Consider the following 14901-nt stretch of genomic DNA (forward strand, 5'->3'; position numbering starts at 1 on the left):
CAATTGGAAGAAGGGGATATTTCATTATTTTTATGTTTGCAGAGTGTCTGTTTCTTTCTCTTGTTCCACCATGATCTCAAATTCTGATTATTTTTATATTGTGCAAGTGCTGTTAATGTTTAGAACATCATGGTCTACCTGTCAGCTACCTGCCACCGAAACTGTCCTTCACTTTCTCATTGATGTATTCAGAGACGATTCTCATTTACTGATCCAGAAATTACATGGAATCTCCATTGTTTACTATGTTGAATGCAGATTCCTTTGCCTGATTTACAACAGGGGTCCCCAGCTCTGTTAGGAACACGGCCACACAGCAGGAGGTGAGTGGCCGGTGAGCCAGCTAAGCTACATCTGTATTTACAGCCACTCCTCATTGCTTGCATTACCGCCTGAGCTCTGCCTCCTGTCAAATCAGCAGCGGCATTCTATTCTTATACGAGCGCAAACCCTATCGTGAACAGCACATGCGAGGGATCTAGGTTGTGTGCTCCTTATGAGAGTCTAATGCCTGATGATCTGAGGTGGAAGAGTTTCATCCCAAAACCATCATTCCTCCTTCCCACCCCTACACCCCACCCTCCCAGGTGCCAAAAAGGTTGGGGACTGCTGATGTATAAGATTCATAGTTCAGCCTCAATCTTCCTAGTGTCTGTTTCTCCACCTTTGTCAATCCAAGCTCTTCTATTCAGGCTTTCTTTTACTGTCTCTCATGTAATCTGCCCTCAGGCTAGTCTCCTCTGCAAGGCTATCTCATGCTTTCCCTCCATGTCCTACCCCAGTGAAGGCACACCCTTCAAGAGCCTCCCAAGTCCTGTCTCTCTGCCAAAGTCTCCCTGGTGACTCCAGCACACTCTTATCACCTGCCCTTCCTTGGAGCTCTTGTGGCCCATAAAATCCCACAGCATTAGACACTGCGTTATTCTTTGTTTCCCAAATTAAGCTGTGTCTTTCTAACTTAGTTATAAGTTCCTTAAGGGCAGGAGCTATGCCCCATGCCTCTTTTGAATCCTCCTTAGAGTAATTCAACTTTAGATAACTAACATTGTAGTCCTTCAGAAAAAGAAACGTGTGGCTCATGTAGCTCGTCACTTTTTTTATTTTTATTTTTTGAAACTGGGACCATATTATGACATCTTTGTATCTCCTTTTCTCCTGAGATGATGTCATTGAATTAATCATATATTCAGCCAGCCAGTATTTTTGAGCACCTATTTTTATGCTTGGTGCTTGATATTTAAGCTCAGCCCTGAAGGATACACAGAAATAAACCCAGTCACGGGGTGGGGATCACTGGAGAGTTTTGCATTGGTAGAAAACAGCACAAACGAAAGCACAGACACAAGAGAAATCGTGTATTGGAGGAACTGGAAGAAGTTCAGGTGTGCCAGGTGAGAATACCTGAGAGATGAGTTGGAGACATAGGTGGATCTCATTGGCATTACTACATGGCTTGGACTTCATCTTAGGGCAGGGGACACCTTCAAAGTGTTGTAAACAGGAGACAGCTATGAGCATATTTCAGTATTAAGTAACTCTGGCTGAAATGTGTAGCATGGATCAGAGCCAGAGAGACTAGGGATGGGGAGATTCCTTAAGAGGTCTGATGGCCTCAACTAACATAGTAGAGATGGGAGGAAGTAAGTGGTTCTAGAGACAGTGTTGTTCAACAGATTCTCGTTGTCTCTCTGACAATGTAAACTCATGGGCATTCTAGTTTTTATATATTTATGTTCATCAAATTATGCATTGGTTCTGGAATTAAAAATGAACATAAGACTCTTTTGATCTGGGTGCTGACTGCATGGGTATGTTCAGTCTGTGAATATTCCATGAGCTAAACACTTACATGAACTTTCCTGTAAGTATATAATATTTTTTACTAAAAAAGTTTAAAGTATAAAACTATTGGCCTGGGACATTTTATGCAAATCTAGAGTTTCTAATTTTTTATAATTTTTTTGAAGTCCTTATCTGGCCAAATTCAAAGACATCTTCAAAATCAACTTGTGCTGTTGCTTTTCTGGAAATATTGGACCCAACTGGCATACTGGAAGCATAAGAGCTTGTTCTGCACCTTTGCTTGTCTGTTCAGAAAGCTGGGTGCAGTGCCCCCACCCCAGCCCCCAGCCCTGTTATTTTTTTGTTATACATTAGAGGAGATGGTGATGAATAGCAGAGCACTTATGATTCTATCTCAGAAATCAGGGCAAGGAGCTGAAGGTTTGGTTAGAGTCGGTGAAGGCAAGGATTTTATCTGACCTCTAGGGTCTTCCTCTGTCCCCGCCTCCTTTCTCCTGGCATGTGCAGGCACATGCTAGGCTGCCTTCGTGGGTTACTGCCCCAGTTCCCAATTGGTTTCTGAAACTTCCTGCATGTTCCTGCCTCTTATTTGTACTGCCTTGTTTTTTCATTCAGCATCCAAATAAATAATTTGTGATCTCATCAATGGCAAGGTAACTCATAACTTTGTATGTATATATTTTCTCACTCCAACTAGGTTTCAACCCTTTTGTAATGCATTTGGTGTTCTCTTTTGCTGGAACATCCTCCTTTGTCCCCGCCATCAAGTTTGGATTTGCCCCGCGGTTCTGGTCCTCCTCCAGATCCCATTTTTTTTTTTTTTTGTTGCCCTCAACTTTTTTCTGGGCTGGTCTCTTCCACTGCAGTATATCTAACTTCCTCCTCCCCTGGAAGGTGCTGCCCACAGGATTCTCAAGCTCAGCTTATTCTCAGCAGAGTAACTTATCTTCCCCAATGACCCTGTTTTACCTTTTTTGGTTGCCTTCTTAGTCAACGGTATCATCATTTGCCAAATTGTCCATGTTGGAAACATCAGAATTATCTTCAACTCCTTGGTTTTCTTCATTCCACCCACTCAGTTATTCACATTGTGATTCTACTGCTAAAATATGCTTTGGCCCCTCTCCTCTCTCTACAGCTGCTGCCTGGCAACATGGAATAGTGATGCCCATCCCTTCCACGTACTACATGTGTCAGCTTGGGCCGTTTTTAATCATCCCAGGCCCTTGCGTTTCCTCATTTGTGTCATGTGGGTGATAATGCAGATTTACGGGATAGCTCTGATAGCTAAGTGATGCAAGCCTTTGTGCCACTGCACTATAGCCTGAGCAACAGAGCAAGACACCATCTCTGAAAAAGTATAAACAATTAGAAAGAGCTATGGATGTGTTATGAGAGTTTTAAACTCATCTTTCCTAGACCTAAACTTGGTCCCTTTTCCACATAAATATTATATGCATCTTGCACAAGCTGGACAAGTAGGCAGTGGTTGATGAAGAGAAGAACCTCCCTCACAGGCCTCATAGTCTCTCACTTGTAGGATGGTCTTCCCACTGCCCTTCCTTCCTGTCTCGAGACTCTTCCAAGTTCTGAGTCCATGCTTCATGCTTGATATGGTTTGGCTCTGTATCCCCACCCAAATCTCACCTTGAATTGTAATAATCCCCACGTGTCATGGGAGAGACCTGGTGGGAGGTAATTGAATCATGGAGGCTGGATTTTCTCATGCTGTTCTTGGGATAGAGAGTAAGTCTCATGAGATCTGATGGTTTTATAAAGGGGAGTTCCTCTGCACACGCTCTCTTGCCTGCCACCATGTAAGATGTGACTTTGCTCCTATTCAGCTTCCACCATGATTGTGAGGCCTCCTCAGCCATGTGAAACTGTGAGTCAATTAAGCCTCTTTCCTGCATAAGTTACACTGTCTCAGGTGTGTCTTCATTAGCAGTGTGAGAACAGGCTAATACAATGCTGAGTTATCTTTCTAGAGCCCCAAACCTTTCATGGCTTCCTACTGGCAGAGTCTTTAGTGTGAAATGCAATATCCTTCCTCACTCAGCCCTAGGCTACTCTCTGCCTTGTCTCCACTACCGCTTTGGCCTCTAGAAGCCTGCCAGGGACTTTCTTTTGGAGATCATAACTTAGTTATGTACTTAGAGTATTTGCCATATTTACAAGGAATAGGAAAGTAAAAGTAATGCTTACTTTCTACCACTGCAATGTAAAATAAAATTTAATGCACTTTAAAGTGAGGCTATATCTCATTAGGAACTGATTTAAGGAAATGTGTGAGGCCTTTAATAGCTTCCAGTGATTTGTTTTTAATAGCAGGCAGAGGATAGAACTCCTAAGAGTAACTTGCTGTTGATCTCTGGGGGATCTCAGTGAGGTGGGAGGTCAGCAGAGTGCAGGCTGACCCAGGAAGAAATGAGGTGACACCAGCTCTTGGGGCTGTGGCACAGTCAACTGAAGTATTAAATACAAAAAGTGGACCTACTCCTTAAAAATGAATGAAGCAAAAATTACACTGACTTCTGATTCTTGTTCCTGGCCTGTAGGATACTTGCTTTTGCCATGCCACCACAAAAAATCACCCTCCTGCTCCCATTGCCGCTAATTCTGAATGTCTTGTCTTCCCATCTCATCTTCAATGCCCTGTTTTACCTGCCTGCAGTTTACGAACTCCCAAACTTTAGCATTTATGGAAAGTAACGACGGTAATATACAGTTTTATCATTTTATTTTCAATGTACCCACATAAATGGTGCTTTAAAATTCAAAAACAATTATGAAAACATCAAGTTTATCATTCCATCTCAAGGAATGTATCCAATCCTTAAAGTTAGGAACAGGCCCTTCCTAATCTTTTTGTCTCTCCCTGTTCTAGCTGAATAACTTAACAACTCCTCCTCATTGAGCATGGTATTTCACAAATTGTGCGATACAGCTGCAAGCCACTGAGACTAGGTAAAGCACAGGAAGAATGCTTCATGAAGACATCCATCCTCCAAACAAATGTTTCCTAAGTGTCTACCACATACCACACGTTGTTCTAAAGTGGGGATAAAATGGAGAAACTCCCTGTTTTCATGGAACTTAGGTTCACATGGAGGAAACAGATAACAAACAAGTTAATAAGTAAATAGCTTAGTTTCAGAGGGTGATATAGAAAGGTAACATTGAAAGCACCTGAGTATTATATGAGAGCTATGCGATGAGCGTGGAAGCATGCACTTGTAGTCCTACCTACTTGGGAGGCTGAGGTAGGAGGAACACTTGATCCCAGGAGTTCAAGGCTGCAGTGAGCTATGATTGTGTCACTGCACTCCAGCCTGGGCAACAGAGCAAGACACCATCTCTGAAAAAGTATAAAAAATTAAAAAGAGCTGTAGATGTGTTATGATAGTTTCAAACTCATCTTTCCTACACCATCTGGGTTTCTCTCGCATTTCCGTCACGTGATCATATGAATCGCCATATTGCTCTCACCTTCCAGGAAGGAAGGCTGATCCACGCCACTGTGGTCTTTATTAAGCTTGTGCAGTTTACTTCTTAGGATTCCCTAGAATCAAGACCACTAGGAAAGGAAGATCCCCAAGTGCACCAAAGGTCATATTCACATTTGGATGCCCGGATAATGGTCGAGTAACGTAGTTTCTCTGACCTGGCCCTTTGAACAGGAAGAAAGGGAGTTGCTTGTGCCTTTGCCTCCTCTAAAAATAGGAAGAATAAACTTGGTCCATTTTCCACATAAATATTACATGCCTAACTTATGAATATTCACCTGTAGCCTTCTTAAGATTTCCCACCTGCCTGAAAGTGGTGCTTGGCAAAACATTAGGCCAAAACTGATCTCTCCATTGTGAACATGTTGTCTGCTAAGTTGTAAGATTTCACAAACCAAAGCTAGTTTTTGATGGTTTGTTTGTTTGTTTGTTTAATCAACTACATTATCCATGATAGTTTATTTTAATGGGAAATCCTTTCCTTTCTTCTTCTTGTCTTCAACGGGCCTTTGTTTACCTACACAGACATAGTCCTCTGAAGCCGGTTCTTGGTGTCTGCTTTCATTTACAGCAGAGAGTCATGATTACTCTTTAGAACAATACTTCTTAAATTTATCTAGTACCTATTTTCAAGTGGCTTCTTGGAGTTCCAAGTAGTTTATGGTTTATTATTCATACATACGTATTGATAAATATGACACTTTATCATGATAAGGGGCTTTACAATTAGTTTTGCTCATTAATCATTCCTGCGCCCTGCTCCTCCTGGTAAACAGCTCCATTTGAAAATGAGTGAACAGTCTTTCTGAAAGGAATCTCCATTTGGAATTTAGGGCCCTTGGATTTGTCACTGGGATGGCCACCTCCTGCTTCCACAGTGTGACTGACAGGTCATTTTTGAGTTGCTCAAGTGAAAGCAACTCATGTGAACAAGTTCTCCAGATACTGTCAAACCCTTTCTTTAGCAATGCTACTGGGGTCTTACTTTAAACCCACTGTCAGTATTATGTTTCAGGTAGTGAATTGTGATACTCGGGTCTTTTACACTTTGGAAGTATTTTCCCCCACAAGGCAGAGCGTGGAACTGGGGTCTGGAAGAAGGATTGCACCATATTCCATTAGTCTCCGGCTTCCGTCCCCAGTGCTGCCCTGGGCTCCCCCACTATTTGCAGACGTCACTGCTTTGCCTCTATTGCACCCAAAGAGAAAGACCCTTCTTCTGAAGTTGATAAATTGGGGTCAGAGGAGCTTTGTGTCTTCAGTGTGACATCAGCAGAATAGAAGAACGTTCATCCATTTGCACGTGTATTTATCAGCTTCACCGAACTCCTACTATGTATCACACACTTGCTACACTGCATATCCATTTCTTTTAGACCTTGATCATTGCTTCATATTTACTTAACAAATTTTCTATGTATTCTTTCCATCTTCCAGAGCAATATGGGATGTTTCTTAATTAAACTTGGCAGTTCTCAGTATCTGAAACTAGCAGCTAAATAGATTTAATGTCCTCGATGCCTCCACATTCCTGGATTATTCTTTTAGGATTTGAGAGGCAGGCTAGATTTGTGTACTGTCCCATTCTTATCAAAGAGGGAATCTGTTCTGTCAGGCTCTGGCATATTTTGTATTAACACTTCCATTGAAATGATACTTTCTATTACTTTTGCAATGTAAATGCCAAAATGCAAAGACAAGGCACAGAAAGCAGAAAAAAACTTAAGAATCATTAAGTTGTATTTGGAAATTTAGCTCTTTCTTCTGGAAATTACCTGTAACAGAAACAAATGCACCTATAATTTCACCTTTTAAATTTGTTTAGAAAGCTCAAATCTGAAAAGGCCAAGAAGCTGGCTGATTCTTAGCTCACTGCCAATATTCTCACATTGCAGTACTTTTCTAGTTTTTTTCTTCATCAAGTTTGCATTATTAGCTAAAAATGTAATTTATACAGCAAAAACATCTTTTTTGGATATAGAGGGCATCAGAACAATCTAAGATTTCCTTATTGTTCTTTGTTAATTACTGCTTTTTTTTTTTGGAAAAAAAAGAAATCCCTACCAGCCAAATATAGTAATAATCAGGATTGTTAAAAATTGGCTCCTACTGCAGATGATCTCAAAAAATATTAATAATTAGCCCCCAAAAGTTGTTAGTCTGTCTAGGCTCAACTCGACCTTCATTTGGAATGAAGTTTGAAAGGAATTGCTTTGATACTAGTATCCAAGTCAGAACCACTTAAGCAATTTTTCATTAACTTACTATCTATCTGTATTAGTCCGTTTTCACATTGCTGATAAAGACATACCCGAGACTGGGTAATTTATAAAGAAAAAGAGGTTTAATGGACTCATAGTTCCACGTGGCTGGGCAGGCCTCACAATCATGGCGGAAGGCAGAAGTCACATCTTACATGGCAACAGGCAAGAAAGGAAATGAGAGCCAAGTGAAAGAGGAAATCCCTTATAAAACCAACAGATCTCATAAGACTTATTCACTACCACGAGAACAGTATTGGGGAAACCGCCCCTGTGATTTCAGTTATCTCCCACCAGGTCCCTCCTACAACACGTGGGAATTTTGGGAGCTACAATTCAAGATGAGATTTGGGTGGGGACACAGAGCCAAACCATATCACTATCCCCTAAGGTTATTACTATCACATTAGGGAAGTGTAACATTCATTGCACTAAGCACTCCTTAAAAACTATGCTTTGCTGGGGTATGTATGTGGATCTCTGTGCACAGTGGGGGCATTGGGTTGCATGTGGTGTCGTAGAAAGGGGCAGGCCCAGCAGTCGGTAGAATGAGTGCCTAAGCTCCATCATTATTGCATCTTCTCTGGGTAAGTCACTCCAGCCACTTCCTACACTTGAATTTCTGCAGCTAAGGGGGTTAAGGAACCAGCGCTGCCTGCCCACTATGTTGTCGTGGGGATTAAATGAATTGCTAAATGTGAAAAGTCCTTGAAATGTAAAACACAATAGCATGAAAGGAATATCTCAGTGTAGTCATCTATGCTGACCAGTGCCTGAATTAGAATAAGAAACGTCGAGGTTATTTTTTTTTCACGTATTTGTTAAAGAAATGGCATTTAAAATTTTTTTGAAAATAAAATAGTCCTCTCCTCACATTTCCAGTGGTTAAACATAAATTCATTCCTTTATTTAACAAATATGTATTAATTACCAGATAAGGGAAAAATATTCTAGTGGGTGCGTTAAGAAGTGCAAAGATTAATTCAATGTGGAGTTGGGGAGGTCAAAGACTTACTATACACTATGTACATGTTATAAACCACATCCTTTCTTCCTATTTACTCATCTTTATAACCCAGGTTTAGCACATGGTGGATGTAAAGCCCTCAATCTGTCTTCTTAGTGGCGTTTAGACAGGTACTAAACTCTACCTCAATAGCGTTCTCATTATTTACATCCGTAGACTAAAAAGGAAGTGGAGAGAGTATAAAATATTTAATGGTTTGGTTCAGTTCCAGTCCTTACTACCATGGATCCACAATTTATTTCACTGTAGGAACAGCCCCATATACTACAACATGGGCTTCCAATGTTAAGAATTTACCTTTGGATAAGCAACTGCATTATTGTTGTACGTTGGTGCTTGCCTCATAGTTTAGCCCCCATTAGAAACTGTACGGAAATATGCAAAAAGGGCTTTGTGTCCGAGCAGCGTATTTTTACTTTTCTCTAACGGACAAAACCAGTGGCTGGTATCAGTCCAGTTATCCCACTTTTAATAATATTTGCACTGACTAAACACACCCAGTTTCACTACAAGCTCTTCATATGCTTTAAAATAAATTAGCATTTGTTGCCCCCATTTAACCGCTGGAGTAAAGAGAGCCCCAGAGAGGTTAAGTGACTTCTGCCCCAGCACCGAGCACAAGTCACAAGGCGAATGGGCTCAAACTCTTTCTCCTTAAGATCTCTCTGGTTCCAAGCTCATTTACATGATGCTTTTCTTACTTCAAAAGAACATCTTAGATTTTATATGATATCATTCGCTGGCAAGGTTGTTCATTTTTATATATTCACTGTAACTTTCATATGTTAGAATGAAGCAAGAATATGTAAAAAAAAAAAAATGGGGTTGTTTTAGGGACAAGGCTCTCATTTCATGATCTGATTTTTGTCAAGTGACTCATCACGCCTTCTTGTTGCCCTCTAGAAATAGGGACGGTGAGTGCTATCCTTCGCTTATTTGCCATAGTCCAGCTGATACATCATGCAAGATTTCTGTGCAGTGGAGATTTAAAAACCTTCGTCTCCCCCTGCCCAGAGAACATGCTCATTTTTCTAGCTGTGGATCAAGACCAAGTTCAGAGGTCAGAGACCTAGCAAGAAATTGGAGTGTGTTCCAGATCTTCAAATAGGTGGGGAACAGAGTCCACCATTACTTTCCTCCTCTATTATTATCCCCAGTAATGCTTTGAGTCCAGGTTATACTGAGGTGCATGTTGGTACTGATGGAGAATGGGAGCGGGACCAGGATTCAGTGACCCACGTCTGTTTGAGGCTGTTCTATGTTGTTCTATCCAAGCTGAGCGCATTCTTGGCTTCAGGTCAGCACACACCTCCTGGAATAGTGCCTTAGCTTGCACTTCTGATGACGGATTGCTCAGTCCTTAGCATCTCTTCTTTCCTGTGTGTGTGTGTGTGTGTGTGTGTGTGTGTGTGTGTGTGTGTGTGTTTAACTTGTTATTTTACTTGGCTAAACTGCATAGAATTTTTCTAATTCCAATAAACAGAAGTACAATGTATATTTCCCTGGTTAACTGTACATGCGAAGCCTGGTAGGAAAGCAGATTTTTCTTATTTTAGAAAAGAGCAACTCATTGGTCTTTTGCAGATGATGCTCCTGTGTTGATGAGGACTCCAGTGCCACCAAACAATCTTTGCATTGCCTGCCTCCTTTAGATACCCTCCTCCAGGTGAATGACGCTCTGATTTATGAGAACTCTGGTGCGCAAAGAGTTAAAATATTTCCAAATCCTCGATCTCTGTCCTATGCATCTATGACTCAGGGTGGGGCTAAGGGTCTTGACCTTGTCACTCTTCCTGAGGACAAGACAAGAGGAGCAGATGAATCCAACTGTGAATGCAGTGTCCCAGATAAGAGAGGCAAAAATCCTTTTTAGCACACTGACCCATCCCAATCTGTGGTTACTCATCTGCGATGCTTGCTTGTAGTTTTGATAGCAAAAGGCAACTGGGAAATTGGTTTTGCTATTAAGTGTATAAGAAAAAGGTAAATGAGTTCCTTGGTTGTTGGGGTTTTTTTCCCCCCAATTTTTAAAGATGGTAATTAGGAGAACTAACACCAGCCAGGCTTGAGTGAATGCAGACAAGACCCCTATAGGCAGCACAGTGTGTTAGTGTAATAATATGCATAGACAACATAACTTGTCAGAGAGGATTATTTCTACTTAGTGAATCTGCAGGAGCCCCCTTGCTCTACTATTCAGCATTTGACTAGGGAAGAGAGTGGGAAGAGAGAGAGAGAGAGGGAGAGAGAGAGAGAGAGAGAGAGAGAGAGGGAGGAGAGGGCGCGTTAGTAAGCAGCGACTGTGGCATTGATGTTTGAGCGTACTTCTGAACTGGCTTTTGTTGAGACTATCAGTATAGAAGCATGCGCTGTCCCAAATCTGCTGTTACTATGAGAAATGAAGAGCTGCTTTTAAGGTATGTTGTTGTGTCCTTTGTTTTTAACGCACGCTTTTCTAGTTTCTAGAGCTAGCTGAGACAATAATTATGCTCTGAATCAAGTAGCTTCCTTACCTTAGAAGAGAAGGGGGGAAAAAGAATCTAAAGAGAGAGAGAGAGATGAAATCGAGACCCAGAGATTGGGAGAAAGAGAGAGCCAGCAAGAGAAAGGCGGAGGACTGCCGTGAGTTCTATTTGTACTAGTTGCCTTTTGAAAGCATATCATGTATTTGCTCACTGCTATTTGTGAGTGGCCAGTGGATAATTTTAAGGGCTCTGAATCTGGCTCTTGGTTCGTCTTTTCCTTTGCAATGTCTAAGCCTCTTTCATTTTTATGCACTCTGCATGGAATAATCACCGAAAAAGGAGCTGGGGAGACTCCATATTAGACTTGCGTTCCAAATACTGCTCTAATCTGGACTTAGCCTACCTAAATAGTCCTCCTGTGTTACCAGGTTTGGATCACTTTATCCTGTTTGCCAAAATGTGTACCCGTTTGGAGACCTCTTTCATGCATGGCGTCCTGGGTCCCCATGTATTGAAAGCAAATATTTGTTTCCTGCCTCTGTGTTGGGGGTTCTCTCACATACCAGGAAGGAGGCACCACTGACCTTTTGGGAAGCAGAGGGAGAATTATGATAGAATTGGCATCCTGCTTTGAAAAATGTAGTCTTTTGTTTATTTGCTAGCAGACATTGTAGCACTGAATACATCTTTGGGTCTGACAATGGGACTGGTTGAACAATGGAGCTGTCAAACTAGCTTAATGCATGTCTGGGGCTTTATTTTTTTTCTTTTTCAACACCCTTTTTATCTCCTATAATCTTGTTTGTATAGACTATCAGAATGAAGAGCTTTTGCAACTGCTTGTTTGTGGTTTAGTGCTTTTAAAAAATTTAGTATCTACCGTTCATAGAGCTTTTTGCATTCTGCCGCTATGTTGGTTGGATTAAGTTAGAGATTTATTGCTTACCTCTCTGTTAACTACTGAAAGAAAACTTATTGATTGAGAATGCTTGTAATACCATTATCATTCTGGCAAATGCCTTGTGATCAGACCTGCCTCTATGGTGTTTAAAGCTTGGGGATTTTTAATTTGCTCATTTGGTGAACTTATGAAACATAGCATGAAAAAGAGTTAAGAGGAATATTTTTGATGTTTACGTAAATTACAATTTTTAGTCTCTGCTTCTCCCTTTGGCATCCATGTAGAAAACAGTTTAGAAATTCAAGGACAAGTGAGAACTTTTGCCCTCACAATTTTGGTCACAAACTATTATTATATAGCCTATTAAGTTGTGAAGTTCAAGGTCTCTGTGGAATATATTGATTTTTGATTTATGCTTATGTCCTCATAAAATGCCTTTCTATGCAGGGCAAACATTTCTCGCGTCTTCAAATATCTTTCATTTTACAAGATAAGCATTGGTTTCTAAGGTGAGAACAGTGAAGCTTTCAAGAGAGAAAATGGAAAAATCTGTTTCAAACTTCTCAAATAATAAAACCATTTATATTGCCACATAAGAAATAAAAGAATTGGCCCTAGAGTAGTGAATTATAATTGATTTACATGAAAATCATTTTACTAAGGTTGACTTCTGTGAAGAATATATCTTATCTAACATTCTAATGTGTTGCTTAATTAGCTGTTTGTGCCACAGCAATATATCAGAATATACTAGTACATTTATAGAGAGAGTTTAAGTACCTCATTTTAAAAAACAGAGGGGAAATCATTTTGAAGGGTAATTTTTAAAACTTTAGTTGTAAATATTCCCTATTGGATTATATTTTGGTTTAAATTAATGATGTTCTCAGTAAATAAGAAACAAGATGTATTACTTAGGAAAACAGTTATGAAACATGAGCTATTTTTTAGAATTTGAACGTGAATTTCAGTTTCTTTCAATTTAAGTTGAAATGTTATAAAAATTTTTAATACAGAATTATTAAAATAAATGTTACTGGATAAATAGAATTGCCTTCTAAAGTAGAGATTTTTCTGTGGACAGTATTTTCAGAGTAGGTACACTCAAAACATATGTGCAGCATAATAATATTTTAAGTTATCGGTTGTGAATAGAGTGAATTTTAAATGCATGCCTGTGATGTTGTCTTACTTGCAATGGGATCGGAACTGCTCATTCCATCAGGTATACCAATAACTGCTTTCAAGACGAGCTCATAAAAGGTAATTGGTGCAGCTTTATATCTGAGGCCGGCACACTGTTTCCAGCACACTCAGATTCTGCTTCCATGGGAAACGTTTAATCCAAAACAAAGGTTGCAAGTCAATTTTGTGTGGGTTGGGAGGAAAGTAGCCTTCTGTGCTCCCTAGCTGCTTGTCCGTGGCCCACTTAAAGAAACGACTTGGAAACCCCCACGTTGAATTTTTGACTAAATTACCAGTTATTTATCTGTGGTCTATTCACTCTGATTCCTGGGTAGTCACAGTTAGATACAGAAACGAGGTAACTCTCTTTTCACTTTGTTTGCTTTTCCGGTGGTTGGATTATTACCAGCTCCCGGAATGTGGAGGCTGCCCCCATTCCAGCATCCAACATACATATGTCTTTTCCTTTCACCTGATAGGGATGGTGTGAGGTTGCCCGAAGCTGGCAAACTTGTCTACATCTATTTCCACAACAGGAACGGGATACATAATCTGTATCCTTCCATAAGCCTCTACATGTAATGATTCCTCAAGGTAGTGACTTTAACAAACGTCGGAGGAAAATTTAATTCTAAGCCCAGACATGCAGAAAAATGAATAGCAAAAGATTCGAACTGGGAAAATGACTTCTTTCCACAGAAAGTAAATATTGCACCCTAAGCCCCTCTGCCATGAGCTTTGGGAATATTCACATAGATGTGTTCAGCAGACCACAGACTGAGATCTCTAACCCCTGTGTATGAATATTCCTTGATTTGTTAAAATGAAACGAGACAGTTTTGCTTTTTTTAAAATAGGAGGGTATACAGTTGCAAAAATCTCCTTTCGGGGCTGAAAAACGAAAGTGAGCATTTGATTAGTATTCATATCTAGAACTTTGTAGCAAGTGCAGATTGTGCTAGAAGACCGAGGAGTCATTCAAAGAGTGAATCAATACTAATTATTGTAATCAGGGGGGTTAATTAGGTGAAAACGTGGCTGATAAAAAGTTCATTGAGCACAGCCATGGAAACACACAGGTTGATGGAAAGAAAGTAAAATGCACAAGGAAGAGTGTTACGTGGGGATGATCATTCTGTATTTAAGGTGTCAGAATTCATAGACAAAAAGTATACCTTGGTTTTGTCATCATGGTACTGAGGATATTAGAAATATCCCACTTAGATTTCTTTGTATGGAGATTTCTGTAACAGTCGTTAACAGAATGCAGTTTGTTTTGTGGCATCATCTTCTTTGTGGCATTGATCTGTACTTTCTGGAACAGTAATGAGCACAAGTCCATTCAGTGGCAATAATGCCTTCTTGGGTCACCTTTATTAGCCTTCACTGAATTTCTTTGCATATTTTGATAATTCCTGGGGAATTTGGGGTGGGGAGCATTCCTGATTCATAAAACTATTGATTGCTTCTCTAATTGTTTCTGGATATGGGATTCTTTTTCTGAACTAACAGTGACTTTTGTTGGGTAGGAAAGACAAGGCAGTGGTGTGGAGAGGATTAAAATTCGTGGCAATTGACTTGGCTGACATTGGAAAGAGAGTGTCCAAGGAGGGACAGGATGTGCGAGGTTTTAATGTCGTAGCCCATTCAGAATTGAAATGAAGTGTCCTAGAGCTCAAGCACCTTTCTGATTAAATGGCACCAATTCATAGAGATCGGACTAAGATGGAAGTTTTGTGTGTGTGCGTGTGTG

The 14901-nt window shown here is 40.4% G+C and overlaps 1 protein-coding gene across 9 annotated transcripts in view; it reads left to right on the top strand.

The window, feature by feature from the left end:
• The window catches only part of CELF2 (CUGBP Elav-like family member 2), a 536938-nt gene that overhangs the window by 196478 nt on the left and 325559 nt on the right, over positions 1 to 14901 (top strand). For 2 of the 9 annotated variants that reach the window (XM_054436857.2, XM_054436859.2), the window contains exon 1: positions 10877 to 11014. The exons of 4 other annotated variants lie outside the window; for them this stretch is intronic. In XM_054436857.2, the coding sequence (XP_054292832.1) occupies positions 10962 to 11014 (53 nt within the window). In that variant the 5' untranslated portion in view covers positions 10877 to 10961. Of the gene's footprint in view, positions 1 to 10876; positions 11015 to 14901 lie in introns of those variants that run through there. 3 more of the 9 variants (XM_063669541.1, XM_054436856.2, XM_054436853.2) reach the window with 2 other exon arrangements.

This window comes from Pongo pygmaeus, chromosome 8 (assembly GCF_028885625.2).
Source record: "Pongo pygmaeus isolate AG05252 chromosome 8, NHGRI_mPonPyg2-v2.0_pri, whole genome shotgun sequence".
In the NCBI taxonomy this organism is placed as follows: domain Eukaryota; kingdom Metazoa; phylum Chordata; class Mammalia; order Primates; family Hominidae; genus Pongo; species Pongo pygmaeus.